The sequence below is a fragment of the Manis pentadactyla genome, chromosome X, assembly GCF_030020395.1.
Source record: "Manis pentadactyla isolate mManPen7 chromosome X, mManPen7.hap1, whole genome shotgun sequence".
Taxonomy (NCBI): Eukaryota; Metazoa; Chordata; class Mammalia; order Pholidota; family Manidae; genus Manis; species Manis pentadactyla.
In genome coordinates, this window is record NC_080038.1 from 62006267 (window position 1) to 62028910 (window position 22644).

The 22644-nt window shown below is 37.6% G+C and overlaps 1 protein-coding gene and 1 non-coding gene across 12 annotated transcripts in view; both read left to right on the forward strand.

Moving 5' to 3' along the window:
- EDA (ectodysplasin A) overlaps positions 1 to 22644 on the forward strand; it is a 642485-nt gene that overhangs the window by 360523 nt on the left and 259318 nt on the right. The window contains exon 2 of one of the 11 annotated variants that reach the window (XM_057495646.1): positions 22508 to 22606. The exons of the other annotated variants lie outside the window; for them this stretch is intronic. Within the exon in view, the coding sequence (XP_057351629.1) occupies positions 22508 to 22513 (6 nt within the window). The 3' untranslated portion in view covers positions 22514 to 22606. Of the gene's footprint in view, positions 1 to 22507; positions 22607 to 22644 lie in introns of those variants that run through there. 11 annotated transcript variants of the gene reach the window in all.
- On the forward strand, positions 20457 to 20564 carry LOC118935822 (U6 spliceosomal RNA). Its single transcript, XR_005034008.1, has one exon. It is a non-coding gene; the product is annotated as a U6 spliceosomal RNA (small nuclear RNA).

The window sequence follows — 22644 nt, forward strand, 5'->3', positions numbered from 1 at the left end:
TTATCCATTATGTACCACATCTTCTTTATCCATTCATTTAATGATGGACAGTTAAGTTGCTTCCATATCTTGGTTATTGTAAATAGTGCTGCAATAAACATAGGGGTGCATATAACTTTTCAAATTAGTGATTTTGTTTCCTTTGGGAAAATTCTCATATGTGCAGTTACTGGTACACTACATATTCTTTATCCATTCATCTGCTGATGGACATGATGTTGTTTTCGCATCCTGGCTATTGTGAATAATATTATAATGACCATGGGAATGCACATATCTCTTTGAGATCCTGATTTGTGTTCTTTTGAATATATACCCAGAAGTAGGATTGGTGTATCATATGGTACTTGTATTTTTAATTTTTTGAGGAACCTCTGTTGTGTTTCCCGTGGTAGCTACACCATTTTTCTAACCCACCAACAATGTACAGGCTTCCAATTTTTCCACATTCTTGCCAACACTTGGCAACACTCTCTTTTTTATGTCTTTGATTTTTTAATGATACTCATCCTAATAGGTGTGGTGACATTTTACTGTGGTTCTGATTTACATTTCCCTGATGATTAGTGATGTCAAGCATCTTTTCATATACCCATTGGCCTTTTGTGTGTCTACTTTGGAGAAATGTCTAAAGTCCTTTCTGCATATTCAAATTGAGTTATTTGTGTTTTCGCCATAGCATTATGGAAAATCTTTAAGTGTTTTGACTATTATCCCCTTATAAAATAAGGGTGGTTGCAAATGCTTTCTTCCATTCTGTAGGTTGATTTTTCACTCTACTGATTGTTTCCATTGCTGTGCAGAAGCCATTTAACTTGAAGTTGTCCTGCTTGTCAATCTTTGCCTTTGGTGCTTATGCTTTTGGTGTCATGTCTTGAGAAAGCGTTGCCTAAAAAAATGTCACAAGATTTTCCCTGTATTTTTTATGAACAGTTTTAATGTTTCAAGTCTAACACTTAAACCCTTCATTCATTTTGAGTTGATTATTATGTATTGTGTAATATAAGGGCCCAATTTCATTTTTGTGCCTGTCAATATCCAGTTTTTTCAGCACCATTTATTGAAGAGAGTATCCTCTCTCTAATGTATATTCGTGGCCCCCTTATTAAAGATCAGTTGGTTGCATATGCATGAGTTTATTTCTGGGCTCTCTATTCTGTTGCATTTGTCTACATGTCTGCTTTATGCCAGTGCCATACTCTTTTAATTACCATAGTTTTGTAATATGTTTTGAAATCATGACGTGTGATGCTATCATCTTTGTTCTCCCTTCTCAAGATTTCTTTGACTGTTTGGGATCCTTTGTGGTTGCATATAAATTTTGGGATTATTTTTCTATTTCTGTAAGAAATGCCATTGAAATTTTGATATGGCTTGCATTGATCGGAAGATGGCGGCATGAGTAGAGCGCCGGAAATCTCCTCCAAAAGCACATATATCTATGAAAATATAACACAGACAACTCTTCCTAGAATAAAGACCAGAGGACACAGGACAACAACCAGACCACATCCACACCTGCGAGAAACCAGTGCCTCGTAAAGGGGGTAAGATACAAGCCCCGGCCCGGCGGGACCCAAGCGCCCCTCCCCCCAGCTCCCGGCGGGAGAAGAATAGGCAGAGTGGAAGGGAGACGGAGCCCAGGACTGTTCAACACCCAGACCCCGCCTTTCGGACCAGAGCGCAGACACAGTGCATGCACGGGGCCCTGGATACTAGGGAAATAGGGCAGCAAGAATGGTGAGAGGGTACTGGAGGCCTGGCGCCAGAGGACATAAGAAAAGCAAACGGCCATTTTTTTTTCTGTTTTGTTTTGGCGAGCGCTTTTTGGAAGTCTTAAAGGGATAGGGACCCCAATACTAGGGAAACAGGGCAGCAAGACCGGTGAGCAGATGCCTGAGGCTGGCGAAGGAGAATAAAGAAAAACGAGTGGCCACCTTTTTTTTTTTTTTTAATTTAAAACTTTTTTTTTTTTTTAATTTAAATTTTTTTTTTTTCTTGTGGTCGTTGTTTTGCTTTGGCGGGTGCTTTTTGGAAGTCTTAAAGGGGCAGGGCGGGACACTTAATCCAGAGGTAGGGAATCCGGGGATCTCTGGGCACCCTAACCCCTGGGCTGCAGGGAGCAGGGAGGCCCCTTACAGAGATTAATAGCCTCCCAGCCGATCCCCCTCCAACGCGACTCCACCACTTTGGAGCAGCGGCCCGAACCAGGCCAAGCCCACAGCAACAGCGGAGATAAACTCCATAGCACCCGGGCAGGAAGCAGAAGCCCTGTCTGCACGGAGCTGCCCAGCACAAGCCACTAGAGGTCGCTGTTCTCCCAGGAGAGGAGGGCCACAAACCAACAAAAAGGGAAGTTCTTCCAGCCGTCACTCATCCCAGCTCTGCAAACTATTCCTATCACCATGAAAAGGCAAAGCTACAGGCAGACAAAGATCACAGAGAAAACACCAGAGAAGGAGAAAGACCTAACCAGTCTTCCTCACAAAGAATTTAAAATAAGAATCACAAACATGCTGACAGAGATGCAGAGAAATACGCAAGAGAAATGGGATGAAGTCCGGAGGGAGATCACAGATGCCAGAAAGGAGATTACAGAAATGAAACAAACTCTGGAAGGGTTTATAAGCAGAATGGATAGGATGCAAGAGGCCATTGGTGGAATAGAAAACAGAGAACAGGAACGCATAGAAGCTGACATAGAGAGAGATAAAAGGATCTCCAGGAATGAAACTATATTAAGAGAAATGTGTGACCAATCCAAAAGGAACAGTATTTGTATTATAGGGGTTCCAGAAGAAGAAGAGAGAGGAAAAGAGATGGAAAGTATCTTAGAAGAAATAATTGCTGAAAACTTCCCCAAACTGGGGGAGGAAATAATCGAACAGACCACGGAAATACACAGAAGCCCCAGCAGAAAGGATACAAGGAGGACAAAACCAAGACACATAATAATTAACATGGCAAAGATCAAGGACAAGGAAAGAGTTTTAAAGGCAGCTAGAGAGAAAAAGGTCACCTATAAAGGAAAACCCATCAGGCTAACATCAGATTTCTCGACAGAAACCCTACAGGCCAGAAGAGAATGGCATGATATATTTAATGCAATGAAACAGAAGGGCCTTGAACCAAGGACACTGTACCCAGCACGACTATCATTCAAATATGATGGTGGGATTAAACAATTCCCAGACAAACAAAAGCTGAGGGAATTTGCTTCCCACAAACCACCTCTACAGAACATCATACAGGGACTGCTCTAGATGGGAGCACTCCTAGAAAGAGCACAGCACAAAGCACCCAACATATGAAGAATCGAGGAGGAGGAATAAGAAGGGAGAGAAGAAAAGAATCTCCAGACAGTGTATACAACAGCTCAATAAGCGAGCTAAGTTAGGAAGTAAGATACTAAAGAGGCTAACCTTGAACCTTTGGTAACCACGAATTTAAAGCCTGCAATGGCAATAAGTACATATCTTTCAATTGTCACCCTAAATGTTAATGGGCTGAATGCACCAATCAAAAGACATAGAGTAATAGAATGGATAAATACCAAGACCCATCTATATGTTGCTAACAAGAAACTCACCTCAAACCCAAAGACATGTACAGACTAAAAGTCAAGGGATGGAAAAACATATTTCAAGCAAACAACAGCGAGAAGAAAGCAGGGGTTGCAGTACTAATATCAGACAAAATAGACTTCAAAACAAAGAAAGTAACAAGAGATAAAGAAGGACACTACATAATGATAAAGGGCTCAGTCAAACAAGAGGATATAACCATTCTAAATATATATGCACCCAACACAGGAACCCCAGCATATGTGAAACAAATACTAATGGAACTAAAGGGGGATATAGACTGCAATGCATTCATTCTAGGAGACTTCAACACACCACTCACCCCAAAGGATAGATCCACCGGGCAGAAAATAAGTAAGGACACGGAAGCACTGAACAACACAGTAGAGCAGATGGACCTAATAGGCATCTATAGAACTCTACATCCAAAAGCAAGAGGATATACATTCTTCTCAAGTGCACATGGAACATTCTCCAGAATAGACCACATACTAGGCCACAAAAAGAGCATCAGAAAATTCCAAAAGATTGAAATCCTACCAACCAACTTTTCAGACCACAAAGGCATAAAACTAGAAATAAACTGTACAAAGAAAGCAAAGAGGCTCACAAACACATGGAGGCTTAACAACACACTCCTAAATAATCAATGGATCAATGACCAAATCAAAATGGAGATCCAGCAATATATGGAAACAAATGATAACAACAACACTAAGCCCCAACTTCTGTGGGACACAGCAAAAGCAGTCTTAAGAGGAAAGTATATAGCAATCCAAGCATATTTAAAAAAGGAAGAACAATCCCAAATGAATGGTCTATTGTCACAATTATTTGAATTGGAAAAAAAAGAACAAATGAGACCTAAGGTCAGCAGAAGGAGGGACATAATAAAGATCAGAGAAGAAATAAATAAAATTGAGAAGAATAAAACAATAGCAAAAATCAATGAAACCAAAAGCTGGTTCTTCGAGAAAATCAACAAAATAGATAAACCTCTAGCCAGACTTGTTAAGAAGAAAAGACAGTCAACACAAATCAACAGTATCAGAAACAAGAAAGGAAAAATCATGACGGACCCCACAGAAACAAAAAGAATTATTAGAGAATACTATGAAAACCTATATGCTAACAAGCTGGGATACCTAGGAGAAATGGACAACTTCCTAGAAAATTATAACCTTCCAATACTGACCCAGAAAGAAACAGAAAATCTAAACAGACGAATTACCAGCAATGAAATTGGAGCGGTAATCAAAAAACTACCAAAGAACAAAACCCCCGGGCCAGATGGATTTACCTCGGAATTTTATCAGACATACAGGGAAGACATAATACCCATTCTCCTTAGAGTTTTCCAAAAAATAGAGGAGGAGGGGATACTCCCAAACTCATTCTATGAAGCTAACATCACCCTAATACCAAAACCAGGCAAAGACCCCACCAAAAAAGAAAACTGCAGACCAATATCCCTGATGAACGTAGATGTAAAAATACTCGACAAAATATTAGCAAACCGAATTCAAAAATACTTCAAAAGGATCATACACCATGACCAAGTGGGATTCATCCCAGGGATGCAAGGATGGTAGAACATTCGAAAGTACATCAACATCACCCACCACATCAACAAAAAGAAAGACAAAAACCACATGATCATCTCCATAGATGCTGAAAAAGCATTTGACAAAGTTCAACATCCATTCATGAGAAAAACTCTCAGCAAAATGGGAATAGAGGGCAAGTACCTCAACATAATAAAGGCCATCTATGATAAACCCACAGCCAACATTATATTGAACAGCGAGAAGCTGAAAGCATTTCCTCTGAGATCGGGAACTAGACAGGGATGCCCCCTCTACCCACTGTTATTTAACATAGTACTGGAGGTCCTAGCCACGGAAATCAGACAAAACAAAGAAATACAAGGAATCCAGATTGGTAAAGAAAAAGGTAAACTGTCACTATTTGCAGATGACATGATAGTGTACATAAAATACCCTAAAGACTCCACCCCAAAACTACTAGAACTGATATCAGAATACAGCAAAGTTGCAGGATACAAAATCAACACACAGAAATCTGTGGCTTTCCTATACACTAACAATGAACCAACAGAAAGAGAAATCGGGAAAACAACTCCATTCACAATTGCATGAAAAAAAAGAAAATACCTAGGAACAAACCTAACCAAAGAAGTGAAAGACTTATTCTCTGAAAACTACAAGTTACTCTTAAAAGAAATTAAAGGGGACACTAACAGATGGAAACTCATCCCATGCTCGTGGCTAGGAAGAATTAATATCTTCAAAATGGCCATAGTGCCCAAACCAATATACAGATTTGATGCAATCCCTATGAAACTACCAGCAACATTCTTCAATGAACTAAAACAAATAATTCAAAAATTCATATGGAACCACCAAAGAGCCGGAATAGCCATGCAATCCTGAGAAAGAAGAATAAAGTAGGGGGGATCTCTCTCCCCAACTTCAAGCTCTACTATAAAGCCATAGTAATCAAGACAATTTGGTACTAGCACAAGAGCAGAGCCACAGACCAATGGAACAGACTAGAGAATCCAGACATTAACCCAGACATATATGGTCAATTAATATTTGATAAATGAGCCATGGACATACAATGGCGAAATGACAGCCTCTTCAACAGATGGTGCTGACAAAACTGGACAGCTACATGTAGGAGAATGAAACTGGACCATTGTCTAACCCCATATACAAAAGTAAACTCAAAATGGATCAAAGGCCTGAATGTAAATCACGAAACCATTAAACTCTTGGAAGAAAACATAGGCAAAAACCTCTTAGACATAAACATGAGTGACCTCTTCTTGAACATAACTCCCCGGGCAAGGAAAACAACAGCAAAAATGAATAAGTGGGACTATATTAAGCTGAAAAGTTTCTGTACAGCAAAAGACACCATCAATAGAACAAAAAGGAACCCTACAGTATGGGAGAATATATTTGAAAATGACACATCTGATAAAGGCTTGACGTCCAGAATACATAAAGAGCTCACATGCCTCAACAAACAAAAAACAAATAACCCAATTAAAAAATGGTCAGAGGAACTGAACAGACAGTTCTCCAAAAAAGAAATACAGATGGCCCACAGACACATGAAAAGATGCTCCACATCGTTAATTATCAGAGAAATGCAAATTAAAACTACAATGAGGTATCACCTCACACCAGTAAGGATGGCAGCCATCCAAAAGACAGAGAACAACAAATGTTGGCGAGGCTGTGGAGAAAGGGGAACCCTCCTCCACTGCTGGTGGGAATGTAAGTTAGTTCAACCATTGTGGAAAGCAGTATGGAGGTACACCAAAATGCTCAAAACAGACTTACCATTTGACCCAGGAATTGCACTCCTAGGAATTTACCCTAAGAATGCAGCAATCAAGTATGAGAAAGATCAGTGCACCCATATGTTTATCGCAGCACTATTTACAATAGCCAAGAATTGGAAGCAACCTAAATGTCCATCGATAGATGAATGGGTAAAGATGAGCTGGTACATATACACAATGGAATACTACTCAGCCATAAGAAAAGGGCAAATCCAACCATTTGCAGCAACATGGATGGAGCTGTAGGGTATTATGCTCAGTGAAACAAGCCAAGTGGAGAAGGAGAAATACCAAACGATTTCAGTTATCTGTGGAATATAATAACAAAGAATAAACTGAAGGAACAAAACAGCAGCAGAATCACAGAACTCAAGAATGGACTAACAGGTACCAAAGGGAAAGGGACTGTGGGGTATGGGTGGGTAGGGAGGGATAAGGGGGGAGTAAAAGTAGGGGGTTATTAAGATTAGCATGCATGGGGGGGTAGGAGAAAAGGGAGGGCTGTACAACACAGAGAAGGCAAGTAGTGATTCTACAACATTTTTCTATGCTGATATATCTTGCATTGAATCTATAGATTGACTTAGACACTTTTTAACAGTATTACGACTTCTGTGAACATGGGGTAACTTCAGCTTGTTTCTTGGCTGCTTTTATTATAGCTTTTTCATATCAATAATTTTATAGTATAGTTTGGTACAGAGCATATGCTGTAAAATTCTTAATGACTGAAATTATGTTGTATTTCTCTTATGCCCAGACCCTAGCATAATATTATGCCCATAATAAATACCCAGTCACTATTTTGAATGAATGAATGAATGCATCACATTCCACTGTAGTCAGTTTAATTTCAAGTGTTTATAACTCTTTTCCTTAAATAAATAGTTATTCTTTTGAATGGTTATCATTTTCTGTTGGAAGCAAGTAGAGATTAGATCTTTTCACTCTGCTCAGGTGCTTCATGGCTTCTCAGTGTAACTAATACACTTATTCTCTTTTTCACTTATGCATTTAAAACCTGCCATATCTTATTGATACATTCTAGCTTAAGCATTAGGCACATTCTATTGAATGAGCAATGAAATAAAAGCAAATTTCATCAACTACAGTATAACTTTAGCCAAGAATAAATGAACGTGTTCACCTATACATGCACCTCTTCTTTCTAAGCTCTCATTTATTTGTTAATTACATTTGAAATCACTGTGTCTCATACACATCATTGTTGGAAAAGCAAATCCTCAGCAGATAGATAATAATATATATCATGTTAAGTCTATCAGATGCAAAAGTATTTCTAACAACTTTCCACTTTTGTGACTAATTCTGGAAACTTTGATTTTTTTCTTTTTATACGTCTGGAAACTTAGGCAAAGAATAGTGAATGACTTAGTTTCCTATAATCCAACACAGTGATTCTCAAACTATGGTCTTTGGTCTAGTGGCATCATCTTGAAAATTATTAGAAATGCCAATTCTCAACCATACATCACATCAACTGAATCAGAAACTCTGGAATGGTGAAGGAGTGGTAGCAATATGTAGCTTTACAAGCACTCCAGGTGTTTCTGATGCATGCTAAATTTTGAGAAGCACAATGCTAGCAGAACTGGAGCTTCAAGGACTTAGTCATGCCTTTGTCTGCCCTACCTCTCTCTCATTCTTAGTGAGACAGTTAATTGTATGATATATGTTCTGTAGGAACACTTCTTAGTGGTATTCTGTCATTATGTAGAAGTGAAGATCACGGGGTATCTTTTTATGCCTCACTTCATGGAAAGTAGGAAGTTTAGCGTTATGGCAGATTGCATATCTACAAAAACTCTCCCAATACACATAAAGTTTTTAAAAATACACTTTAAACTACATGGTGAATTGGCCCAGAAGTAGAGAACATCTTTGAAAGCAAAAAATGATAAAATGCCCCAAATATTGAGCAGTAAGCCAGTTGTGAGTCACTGTGTTAGCATTTGCCTGCAGTTACCTGATGATCTTTGGTGACCTTGAGCCTAGGTTCTAATGGGCCATTCAGTTTTGGGATAAGGACATAAAGCCTGAGACCTGACAAGGGTGGGAGGCCAGATTGGAGATCCATAAATAAAGACTTGATTTTGAAATGGTGAAGCCAAAATTTTCAAAGGGTACCAAGCTTATAGGATGAACTAGGTAAAAGAAATCCCTGTAGGTGGAGGATTAGAAATGTTTGCCTATCTGAGCCATGGCTCTTACTGGAATGTGAAAAAATTCTCTACAGAGATTTCCTAACCAGAAGCCCAAACTCAAAAAAGTTTGCGACTAGATTTCATACTGATTTCATGGCCAGAAAAAAAAAACCCAGCCAAAATTATAAAGATATCCCATACTTCTAGTCCTTTCTGAATACCTGAAAGATGTGATGCAAATCATTTTTGGAGTAACTTATTTAAATACAGGCTTCAAAGAATTCCCACTGTTAAATTTCCCAGGAAATTGTATTTACAGTCATAAATTGCAAAACTTATGAGGAAAACATCCATAATAATTTACTAAGCAGAAAAGCAAACTACAGGAGGATACCTTCCAAGACAAAAGAAATGATCAGATACAGAATCATAAGTACATTTGTTTAAAATAGCAGCAAATTCACCGACTCCAAGAAGGGACTAGCTATTACCAAAGGGGAGGTGTTGGGGAAGGGCGGGTAGGGAGGGAGGGAGAAGGGGAGGGCGAAGTATCATGATTGGTGCACATGGTGTGTGTGGAGTAACGGGGAAGACAGTGTAGCTCAGAGAAGACAAATAACTCTGCAGCATCTTACTACACTGATGGGCAGTGACTGCAATGGGGTACGAGGGTGACGTGGTAATATAGGTGAATGTACTAACCACATTGTTTTTTCATGTGAAACCTTCATAAGAGTGCATATCAATAATACCTTAATAAAAAAATAAAATAAACGTAAGTTTGTTTAATACAGTTAAATAAAAGAAGGCCTTTAAGATATGATGTAGGTACATGAGACCATCAGATGTGATCTGGCACATTTGAAAAGGAACTAAATAGAATATCTACAAGTGAAAAATATAGACATTGAAACTCGAAAGTCAGGAGATTAAATAGATAAGATGTAGGTGAACAGGGAATTAGGAAACTGAAATAAATTATACAGAATGTAACAGTATACGAAGAGATGGAAAATATGATAGGATAAGAAACATACAGAAGAAAGTGAGAAGTTCTACCATAGTTTACCTGGAGTTCCAGGGGGAAGAAATGAGGGAGAGGCAATATTTGAAAAGATAGTGGCTGAGAATTTCCTAGAATTAGTGAGCAGTAAACCAATTTAGGAAGCTCAACAAATTCCAGACTCAGACACATTGTAGTGAAAGTGTGAAGCTGTATAATCAAAGAACAACTCAAAATCAGCCAGGCAGAAAAGACAGATTATACATAGAAGAATGACAATTAAACTCAATAAAATGACAGGTGATGGACAGCAGCAGCGGAAGCTGGAAGATACTGGAATAGTACCTTCAGTAGTCAATGACAGGGGTCAGCAAACATTTTCTGTAAAGGGCAAAGTAATAATTATTTCAGGCTTTGTAAGATATAAACAGTCTGTCACCTGCTCCTCATTTTTTTTGGTATCATTAATCTACAATTACATGAAGAACATTATGTTTACGAGGCTCCCCCCTTCACCAACTCCTCCCCACATACCCCTTCACAGGCACTGTTCATCAGCATAGTAAGATGCTGTAAAATCACTACTTATTTTCTCTGTGTTGCACATCCCTCCCCGTGTCCCCCCACACACTATACATGCTATTTGTAATACCCCCTTTTTTTATTACCTGCCCTTATCCCTCCCTTCCCAGCCATCCTCCCCAGTCCCTTTCCCTTTGGTAACATTTAGTCCTTTCTTGGGTTCTGTGAGTCTCCTGCTGTTTTGTTCCTTCAGTTTTTCTTTGTTCTTATACTCCACATATGAATAAAATCATTTGGTACTTGTCTTTCTCCGCCTGGCTTATTTCACTGAGTATAATACCATTTAGCTCCATCCATGTTGTTGCGAATAGTAGGATCTGTTTTTTTCTTATGGCTGAGTAATATTCCATTGTGTGTATGTGCCACATCTTCCTTATCCATTCATCTACTGATGTATATTTAAGTTGCTTCCATATCTTGGCTATTGTAAACAGTGCAGCGATAAACATAGGGGTGCATCTGTCTTTTTCAAACTGGAGTGCTGCATTCTTAGGGTAAATTCCTAGAAGTGGAATTCCTGGGTCAAATGGTATTTCTATTTTGAGAATTCTGCGGAACCTCCATACTGCTTTCCACAATGGTTGAACTGATTTACATTCCCACCAGCAGTGTAGGAGGGTTCCCCTTTCTCCACAACCTCTCCAACATTTGTTGTTTGTCTTTTCGATGATGGCGATCCTTACTGGTGTTAGGTGATATCTCATTATGGTTTTAATTTGCATTTCTCTGATGACAAGCAATGTGGAACATCTTTTCATGTGTCTGTTGACCATCTGAATTTCTTCTTTGGAGAACTGTCTGTTCAGATCCTCTGCCCTTTATTTTTCTTTTAATTTTTTTATTTGGTATCATTAATCTACAATTACATGAAGAACATAATGTTTACTATGCTCCTCCCTTCACCAAGTCACCCCAACATATGCCTTCACAGTCACTGTCCATCAGCGTAGTAAGATGCTGTAAAATCACTACTTGTCTGCTCTGTGTTGCACAGCCCTCCCTGTGCCCCACACACACTATACATGCTAATCATAATGCCCCCTTTCTTTTTCCCCACCCTTGTCCCTCCCTTTGGATTATTTGCTTTCTGTTTGTTGAGGTGCATGAGCTCTTTATATATTTTGGATGTCAAGCCTTTATCGGATCTGTCATTTACGAATATATTCTCCCATACTGTAGGGTAACTTTTTGTTCTATTGATGGTGTCCTTTGCTGAACAGAAGCTTTTCAGCTTGATATAGTCCCACTTGTTCATTTTTGCTTTTGTTTCCCTTGCCCTGGGAGATATGTTCATGAAGAAGTCACTCATGTTTATGTCCAAGAGATTTTTGCCTATATTTTTTTCTAAGAGTTTTATGGTTTCATGACTTACATTCAGGTCTTTGATTAATTTCGAATTTACTTTTGTGTATGGAGTTAGACAGTGATCCAGTTTCACTCTCTTACAGGTAGCTGTTCAGTTTTGCCAGCACCATCTGTTGAAGAGACTGTTGTTTCCCCATTGTATGTCCATGGCTCCTTTATTGTATATTAGTTGGCCATATATGTTTGGGTTAATGTTTGGAGTCTCTATTCTGTTCCACTGGTCTGTGGCTCTCTTCTTGTGCCAGTACCAAATTGTCTTGATTACTGTGGCTTTGTAGTAGAGCTTGAAGTTGGGGAGCGAGATACCCCCCACTTTATTCTCCTTCTCAGGATTTCTTTGGCTATTTGGGGTCTTTGGCGGTTCCATATGAATTTTTGAACTATTTGTTCCAGTTCATTGAAGAATGCTGTTGGTAATTTGATAGGGATTGCATCAAATCTGTATATTGCTTTGGGCAGGATGGCCATTTTAACAATATTAATTCTTCCTAGCCAGGAGCATGGGATGAGTTTCCATTTGTTAGTGTCCTCTTTAATTTCTCTTATGAGTCTCTTGTAGTTTTCAGGGTATAGGTCTTTCACTTCCTTGGTTAGGTTTATTCCTAGGTATTTTTTTCTTTTTGATGGTATTGTGAATGGAATTGTTTTCCTGATTTCTCTATTAGTTCATTGTTAGTGTATAGGAAAGCTACAGATTTCTGTGTGTTAATTTTGTATCCTGCTACTTTGCTGAATTCCGATATTAGTTCTAGTAGTTTTGTAGTGGAGTCTTTAGGGTTTTTTATGTACAATATCATGTCATCTGCAAGTAGTGACAGTTTGACTTCTTCTTTACCAATCTGGATTCCTTGTATTTCTTTGTTTTGTCTAATTGCCATGGCTAGGACCTCCAGTACTATGTTGAATAACAGTGGGGAATGTGGGCGTCCCTGTCTTGTTCCCAATCTCAGAGGAAAAGCTTTCAGCCTCTTGCTGTGCAGTATGATGTTAACTGTGGGTTTATCATATATGGCCTTTATAATGTTGAGGTACTTGCCCTCTATGCCCATTTTGTTGAGTTTTTATCATGAATGGATGATGAATTTTGTCGAATGCTTTTTCAGCATCTATGGAGATGATCATGTGGTTTTTGTCCTTTCTGTTTATGTGGTGGACGATGTTGATGGATTTTTGAATGTTGTGCCATCCTTGCATCCCTGGGATGAATCCCACTTGGTCATGGTGTATGATCCTTTTGATGTATTTTTGAATTCGGTTTGCTAATATTTTGTTGAGTATTTTTGCATCTGCATTCATCAGGGATATTGGTCTTTAGTTTTGGTTTTTTTTTGTGGTCTTTGCCTGGCTTTGGTATTAGGGTGATGTTGGCTTCATAGAATGAGTTTGGGAGAATTCCCTCCTCTTCTATTATTTAGAAAACTTTAAGGAAAATGGGTATTATGTCTTCCCTGTATGTCTGATAAAATTCTGATGTAAATCCATCTGGCCCGGGGGTTTTGTTCTTGGGTAGTTTTTTGATTACTGATTCAATTTCGTTGCTGGTAATTGGTCTGTTTAGATTTTCTGTTTCTTTCTAGGTCAGTCTTGGAAGGTTGTATTTTTCTAGGAAGTTGTCCATTTCTCCTATGTTTTCCAGCTTGTTAGCATATAGGTATTCATAGTATTATCTAATAATTTGTATTTCTGTGGGGTCCTTCGTGACTTTTCCTTTCTTGTTTCTGATTCTGTTGATGTGTGTTGATTCTCTTTTTCTCTTAGTAAGTCTGGCTAGAGGCTTATCTATTTTGTTTGTTTTCTCGAAGAACCAGCTCTTGGTTTCATTGATTTTTTTCTATTGTTTTATTCTTCTTAATTTTATTTCTTCTGTGATCTTTATTATGTCCCTCCATCTGCTGACCTTAGGCCTCATTTGTTCTTCTTTTTCCAATTTTGATAATTGTGACATTAGACTTTTCATTTGGGATTGTTTTTCTTTCTTTAAATAAGCCTGGACTGCTATATAGTTTCCTCTTAAGACTGATTTTGCTGCATCCCACAGAAGTTGGGGCTTTGTGTTTTTGTTGTCATTTGTTTCCATATGTTTCTGGATCTTCATTTTAATTTGATCATTGATCCATTGATTATTTAGGGTCATATTTTTAAGCCTCCATGTATTTGTGAGCCTTTTTGCTTTCTTTGTACAATTTAGTTGTAGTTTTATACCTTTGTGGTCTGAAACGTTGGTTGGTAGCATTTCAATCTTTTGGAATTTACTGAGGCTCTTTCTGTGGCCTAGTATGTGGTCTATTCTGGAGAATGTTCCATGTGCATTTGAGAAGAATGTGTATCCTGTTGCTTTGTGATGTTGAGTTCTGTAGATGTCTGTTAGGTCCATCTGTTCTAGTGTGTTGTTCAGTGCCTCTGTGTCCTTACTTATTTTCTGTCTGGTTGATCTGTCCTTTGGAGTGAGTGGTGTGTTAAAGTCTCCCAAAATGAATGCATTGCATTCTATTTCCCCCTTTAATTCTGCTACTATTTGTTTTACATATATTGGTGCTCCTTTATTGGGTGCATATATGTTTATAATGGTTATATCCTCTTGTTGGACTGAGCCCTTTTTCATTATGTAATGTCCTTTTTTATCTCTTGTTAGTTTCTTTATTTTGAAGTCTATTTTGTCTGATACTAGTATTGCAACACCTACTTTTTCTCCCTGTTGTTTGCATGAAATATCTTTTTCCATCCCTTGACTTTTAATCTGTGACATGGTCCTCATTTTTGTTGTTAGTGGTAGTGTTTCGCAGTGCTTTCAAAATTGAAAAAGCAGTCTTAGCTCAAGGGCCATACAGCAACTGATCCCTCTTCTATTAGATAAGTGCCAAATTAAAATTTATATCCACAAAAACCAATTAGCGTAATAAAGATATCAGGCATAGAGCTGAGAAAATTTATGAGTAATAAATCCTTCCTAAAAACAACCTTTCAAATGATGTACATTACAAAACAGAAAAAATGATCCCACTTGGAAAATTTGAGTTATAAGTATGGAATGTTAAAACATATGGGTAAATCTAAACATTGGGTGTATGAAACAATAATGATGTCTAATTTATGAGAACATTATCCCCAGTACACCCTCCACCTCCCATCATGGTGTATTCACATGCCATACTACTATGGAGAGTCTTGGTTCCTCATTCACTGCTTGAAAATTCAGTTATGTATGGAATTATTCTTCGCATATTTTGTTTTCATTGCATTTCAGTGGCCTATTCAAATAGTGACTTTCATTCCGTGCATGACAGAAAAGAAAGATTATGTACATTAGAGAAGAAGTTCTTAGACCTAGGAGAAGAGAAAGGGGAGAGCAACACTCTTCTTTTACCCTTTCATTCCCCATGTTTCAGTGGAGCTACAGAAAGCTAATCATGGAAGACAATGTTTTTTGGAGCACAGAAAACTGTTTCTGGCTTTAGGTATTTGATTAACTTCTCTAATGGAAGCTGTGGTGTGACTTTCTGGTAGGTGGCATTTCCTGACAAATTCTTACATGGAGCCTAAAGAGCCACATTAGCATGGGTCGGAATTACTGGGTTCCTTCCAGGGTGACTCCCAGCCCAGTGCACACCAGCATTCTCCCTGTCTGTACCCCATAGGTCCCAAGGCACCATACCTGTGCACCTCCTGGCAGAATACACATGGGTACTCCCTGGGTCCATATCCCTTGGGCTCTTGGTGCCTCTTGGCCTAGGACATACTAGGACACACTAGGTCTACACCTCTTGGACCCCTGACCACTCCACCACAGTGCCCCACAGCCCAGTAAAAAGACCTCCATGGGTCCATGCCCCTTGAACCCCTTGCTGCCCCACCAGGGTGCTCCTCAGCCAAGTGCACACCAGGACACTCCAGGGCTACACTCACTTGGCCTCCAGCCAACCAGCCAATGCCACCAGGGACACACGATCTACCCATGGGACATTCCTACACAAGGCCACTCCTTCAAGACTGGTTCAGGTAGTTGTTTCACCTATTTCATATAAACATACTCAGAAAGTGAAACAGAAGAGTTAACAGTGGAATATGCTCCAAACAAAAGAACAAGACAAAACTTCACAAAAAGAAATAAATGAAACAGAGTTAAGCAATCTACTTGGTAGAGTTCAAGGAAATAGTTATAAAGATACTCACTAGACTTGAGGGAAGAGTGGATGAACTCTGGGAGTAGTTCAATAGAGAAAGAAAATGTTTTAAAAAGAAACAATAAGAGTTGAAGAATGCAATAAATGTAATGAAAAGTACACTAGAGAAAATCAACAGCAGATTAGAGAATGCAGAAGAATAGATCATCAATCAGGAATACTGCATAATGGAAAATGCTCAACCTGAACAACAAAAAGAAAAAAGGACTTAAAAATGAGGAAAGGTTAAGGGGCCTTGAGGACAACATTCACATTGTAGGAGTCCCAGAAGAGACAGAAGAGAGAAACGGATGAAAAACTTATATGAAGAAATAACATCTGAAAACTTACCTAACCCGGGGAAGAAAGTAGGCATCCAGATCCAGGAATTACACAGAACCTCCAGCAATATGAACCCAAAGAGGTCCACTCCATGACACATGATAGTCAAAATATCAAAGATTAAAAGTGAAGAGAAAATTTTAAAAGCAGCAGTAGCAAAGCAACAAGTTACATACAAGTTATATAAGGCTATCAGCTGTTCTTTCAGCAGAAACTCTACTGGCCGAAGGGAGCAGTATGATACATTCAAAGTGCTGAAAGGAAAACACCTGCAACCAAGAATACTCTATCCAGCAAAGTTATTATTAAGATCTGAAGAAGAGATAAAGAATTTCCCAAACATAAATTAAATTTGTTCATCACCACTAAACAGGCCTTAAAAGAAATACTAAAGGAACTTATTTAAGATGAAAAGAAAAGGCCACAACTAGGAGCAAGAAAATTGTGCAAGGAAAAAATTTTCCCTGGTAAAAGCAAACATATTGTAAAGGTAGTAAAACAATCATTTAAAAGCTACTATGAAGGTTAAAAGAACAAAGTAGTAAAATCAATTATTTCTATAAAATTAAGGGAATCACTAAATACAAAGCTATAAAATAAGACATCATATATAAAAAATGTGGTGGAGATAAGTAAATGTAATGGTGTTAGAATGGTTTGCACTTAAGCAATATCAGTTTAACACACTGCTATATACGTGGAGTATCATATATGAAACTCATGGTAACATAAACAAAATCTTATAATAGATATACAAAAAATAAAGAGAAAGGAATCCAAATATAACACTAAAGAAATTCAGTCCACATAAGGGGAGAGAGTAAGACAAGAATCAGAGAACAACAAAACCACTAGAAAACATTTAACAAAATGACAATAAATACACACTCATCTACAATTACTCTATATGTAAATGTACAAGTGCTCCAGTCAAAAGACATTGGGTAACTGAATGAATAAAAAATAAATAAAAAAAACAAGACCCATCTATATGCTGCCTACAAAAGACTGACTTCAGACCTAAAGATACACACATACTGAAAGTGAAGGGATGGAAAAACATTCCACACAAATGGAAATTTTTACAAAATGCTGGGGCAGCAGTACTTATATCAGACAAAATAGACATATATCATACAGATACTATAACAAGACACAAAGAAGGATATTAAATAATGACAAAGCAGCTTTTTGATTATGAATTCAATTTCATTACTAGTTGGTTTGTTTATATTTTATAACAACTGTAAATATCTGTGCATCTAACAGAGTGGCACCTAAATCTATAAAGCAAACATGAATGGATTTTAATGGAGTAAATGACAGGAATAAAATAATAGTAGGGGACTTTAACACTACCCCCCTTATGTTAATGGATAGGTCATCCACACAAAAAATCAATCAGGAAAAAGTGACTTTGAATGAAACATTAAACCAGATGGACATAACATGTATGTACAGAACATTACATCCCCAAACAGCAGAGGACATATTCTTTAAAAGTACATGGAACACTCTCCACAATAGATCACATGTTAGGCCACAAAAGAAGTCTCAATAAATTTATAATGACTGAAATCATACCAAGGATCTTTTCCAACCACAATAGTATGAAACTTGAAATCACAAGAAAAGAATTGAAAAAACACACATGAAGGCTAAACAACATGCTACTAAACAACCAGTAAGTCAATGAAGAGATCAAAGGGGAAATAAAAAATACCTGGAGACTAATGAAAATGAATACAACAATTCAAAATCTTTGGGACACAGCAAAAACAGTTCTAAGAGTGAAGTATATAGCAAAACAGGCCTACCTCAAGAAACAAGAAAAATCTCAAATAAACAAAAAAAACCCAGACCTAAAGGAAATAGGAGAAGAACAAACAAAGCCCAAAGTTAGTAGAAGGAAGGAATAAGGAAGATCAAAGTGGAAATTAATGAAACATGGACTTAAAAGAATACAAAGATCAATGAAATTAACAGCTTGTTCTTTTAAAATATAAAATCTATAAGCCTTTAGTTAGACTCATCAATAACAAAAGAGAAATAAAATAAATAAAATCAGAAATGAAAAGGAAGTTATATCTGATACCACAGAAATGGAAAGGACTGTAAGAGATTACTATGAAAATATTATATGCCAATAAATTGGGCAACCTAGAAGAAATAAATAAATTCCTAGAAACACATAATCTTCTAAGAATGAACCCAGAAGAAATAGAAAATCTGAACAGACTAATGACTAGTAATGAAATTGAACTAGTAATCAAAAAACTCCCAACAAGCAAAATATGAGGACCAGATAGTTTCACAGGTAAATTCTCCCAAACATTTAAAGGAGATTTCATAGCTATTCTTTTCAAACTATTCCCAAAAATTGAAGAGGAAATAATGCTTCTAAATTCATTCTATGTAGCCAACATTACCTTGATACCAAAACCAAAGACACTACAAAAACAGAAAATTACAGACCAATATCCCTGATGAGCATAGATGCAAAAATCTTCAACAAAGTTTTAGCAAACCAAATTCAGAAATACATTTAGAGGATCATTCACCAAAGGATTTATTTCAGGAATGCAAGGATTGTTCAACATTTGCAAATAGCTCAGTGTTATACACCACATTAACCAAAGGAAGGATAAAGACCATATGATCATGTCAATGGATGTGAAAAATAATTTCACAGTATTTAAAATCCATTCATCATAAAAACACTCAACAAAGTGGGTACAAAGAGAACGTACCTCAACACAATAAAAATCATATATGACAAACCTACAGCTGAAATTATAGTTAATGGTGAAGAGCTGAAAGCTTTTCCTCTAAGATCAGGGACAAGATAAGGATGCCTAGTCTCACCATTTTTATTCAACATAGTACTGGAATTCCTAGGCACAGCAATTAAACAAGAAAAATAAGTAAAATTTGTACAAATTGGTAAGGAAGAAGTAAACAGGTCTCTGGTTGCCCATGACACGATGCTATATGTTGAAAACCCTAAATATTCCAACAAAAAATTATTAGACTTAATAATTGAATTCAGTGAAGTTGCAGGATACAAAATCAACGTACATAAATTTGTGTTTCTATATACTAATAACAAAATTGAAAGTGAAATTAAGAATACAGTCCCATTTACAATTACATAGAAAAGTATAAATACTTAGGAATATATTTAACCAAGGAAGTGAAAGACCTGTACTCTGAAAACTACAAGACATTCATGGAAAAATTTGAAGATGGATTGGAGGAATTAATATTGTTAAAATGTTCATACTATCCAAAGAAATCTACAGATTCAATGCAATCCCTATCAAAATACCAATGACATTTTTCAAAGAACTAGAGCAAATAATCCTAAAAATTATGTGGAACCAGAAAATACCCTGAATAGCCAAAATAATCTTGAGAAAGAAGAACAAAGCTTGAGGTGTCACCCTCCCTGATTTCAAACTGTACTACAAAGCTACAGTAAACAATACAGTATTTTACTGGCACAAAAAAGGATACATGGAACAACACAACACAGTAGAGAGCCCAGAAATAAATCCACACTTACATGGTCAATTAACATATGACAAAGGAGGCAAGAATATACATGGGGGATAGTCTCTTCAATTAATAGTTCTAGGAAGACTGGACAGTTATATGCAAAAGAATGAAATTGTTTTATACCAGACACAAAAATAAACACTGAATAGATTAAAGACCTAAATATAAGACCTGAAACCATAAAACTCCTAAAAGGAAATACAGGCAGTAAACTCTTGAACACTGGCATTAGCAAATTGTTTCTGGATGTATCTCCCCAGGCTAGGGAAACAAAAGCAAAAATAAGGAAGTGGGACTGCATTGAATTAAAAAGCTGCTACAGTGCTTGCTTGCTTCAGCATCACATATGCTAAAATTGGAATGATGCAAAGACTAGAATGGCCCCTGCACAAGGATGACACACAAATTTGTGAAGCATTCCATGTTAAAAAAAAAAAACACTTCTGTTGAGCAAGGGAAACCATCATCAAAATGAAAAGGCAACCTACGGAATGGGAGAATATATTTACAAATGATATTTCCAATAAGGGTTAATATCCTAAAAATATAAAGAACTCAAAAAAATTGAGACCAAAAAAACAAATAATCTGACTGAAAAATGTGTAGGAAGCAATCTAAAGTGTCTGTTGATAGGTGAATGGATAAAGAAGAGATGTTACATATATTAATGGAATATTACTCTGCCATTAAAAAGAATGCAATCTGTATTGTAACAATGTATATAGACTGAGAGGATATTATGCTAAGTGAAATAAGTCACACAAAGGACAAATATCATGATTTCACTAACATGTGGAATCTAAAAAATAAAATAGAGTCAAACATGCAGAGAACAGATGTGGTTGCAGTCAGGGAATGGAGGGATAAAGATATTTTCAATTATAAAGTAGGTAAGTCATGGAGGTAAGGTATGGAGCATGAGAAATATGGTCAATGGTATTGTAATGTCTGGATGGTGACTGCCCTTGTCATGCTGAGCATTTTCTGGTTTGTGTGGTTGTTGAATCACTATGTTGTACACCTGAAACCAATGTGGTATTGTGATCAACTATACTTCAATTAAAAAAGAAAGAATTACTCAGCCTCACCTGTTCCATTGGGCCTTGGCTAGGGAATGTCACTTAGCTGGCTTCAAACCTTGTTTAGTTTATGTAAAGATTATTAATGTTTATTTTCTGTTAAAAAATTTTCTTCTATATAAAACATAGAGTGATAGAAAGATACACCTTCCCTACAAGGACTTTGAACATTGGGGTTTACTTCCTTGACTTACCTCGTGGTTAAGGCACCATTACTGAAATTTATTTAGTTTCTCAACTGGCATTTGGGCAGCTTTAACTTCCTCAATCCTATACAGAAAAACCTTGCTTCTCAAGGGGGATAGGGGAACATGGTGGCAAAGCCTGGAGAACCCAGCAGGACTCCATAGCCTGCTAAGTGTCATCCCACTGCTTCCACAAAAAGCAAAGGTAGCAACCAGCTTGGCTGTAGGCCAAGCCTCCTTGCATTTGGATTTGTGACTTTTTTGGTCTGAATGTTTTTTTAAGGTTAGCTCTTAAGTGGTTGAAATTTAGCAGTTTTGGAGCTCCTTCCTAATGCACAGTTCTCTCCCTCTACTACTCACAAATCTCTTACTAGCTATTTGGTTTTCATAACAAAGATGAAGAGCTCCCAGGCCCATTTAGTATGCAGGGTAATGATCCATCCAGAGCTGTTGGCACTCCAAGGTATTCCCAGAGCCATGGGAGATTCTTTTGTGATTTTCCTTCAAGTAATCCCCACCCCCCCACCCCCACCCCCGCACTGAGTACCCATAAGACATTTGGCCGTTGGTTACATCCCCACCAGCATATCAAGGCTCCCTCTAAGCCCTTTTGCTACAGTTGCTTAGCTATATGCCTCAGCCAGATACTTGGGGTCAGGCACTCCCCCTGCCCCCTCCCTACTCAAATCCTCTTGCTCTGTAGTTTTTCAGCTTTCTCCATTTCATAGCCATGATGTCTGAGGATGTTTTTCTTTGGGATTCATGGCAATTATTTCTCCTTAAACATAAATCAGCATATGTTCATTAAAAAAAAACCTTAATATATTCTCCCAAGCCCTGTAGTTCCTCAGGCATTGCATCCTAAGCAGACTGAGGTAAGCAGGGCAGGAATCACCAAGGCATAAAGGGTCCTTCCCTTGTAATCAGAGTATGACGTATCTGTGCAGTCTAAGCATGTAAGGGTTGATCACTTGCTATATATACTTTTGGTCCTTTCCAGAGTTCTTATTCTAAACTGCTTCACAAAGGTGGGCAGAGCATCTCACCCACCAATATGCATTCATGACTGCCTTAATTAACATTTTCCTACTATTTTCACCTCTTCAAGGAGTAAACAGGGTCTAAGAAGATATGAGTCATGTGACTCTTTGGACTTGAGTTAAAATTTCATTTTACTTTGTAATGCAAGTGCTACAGGACACAGCAGGCATCTATAGATTTCCAGTAGAAATGTTGATTGTTTAT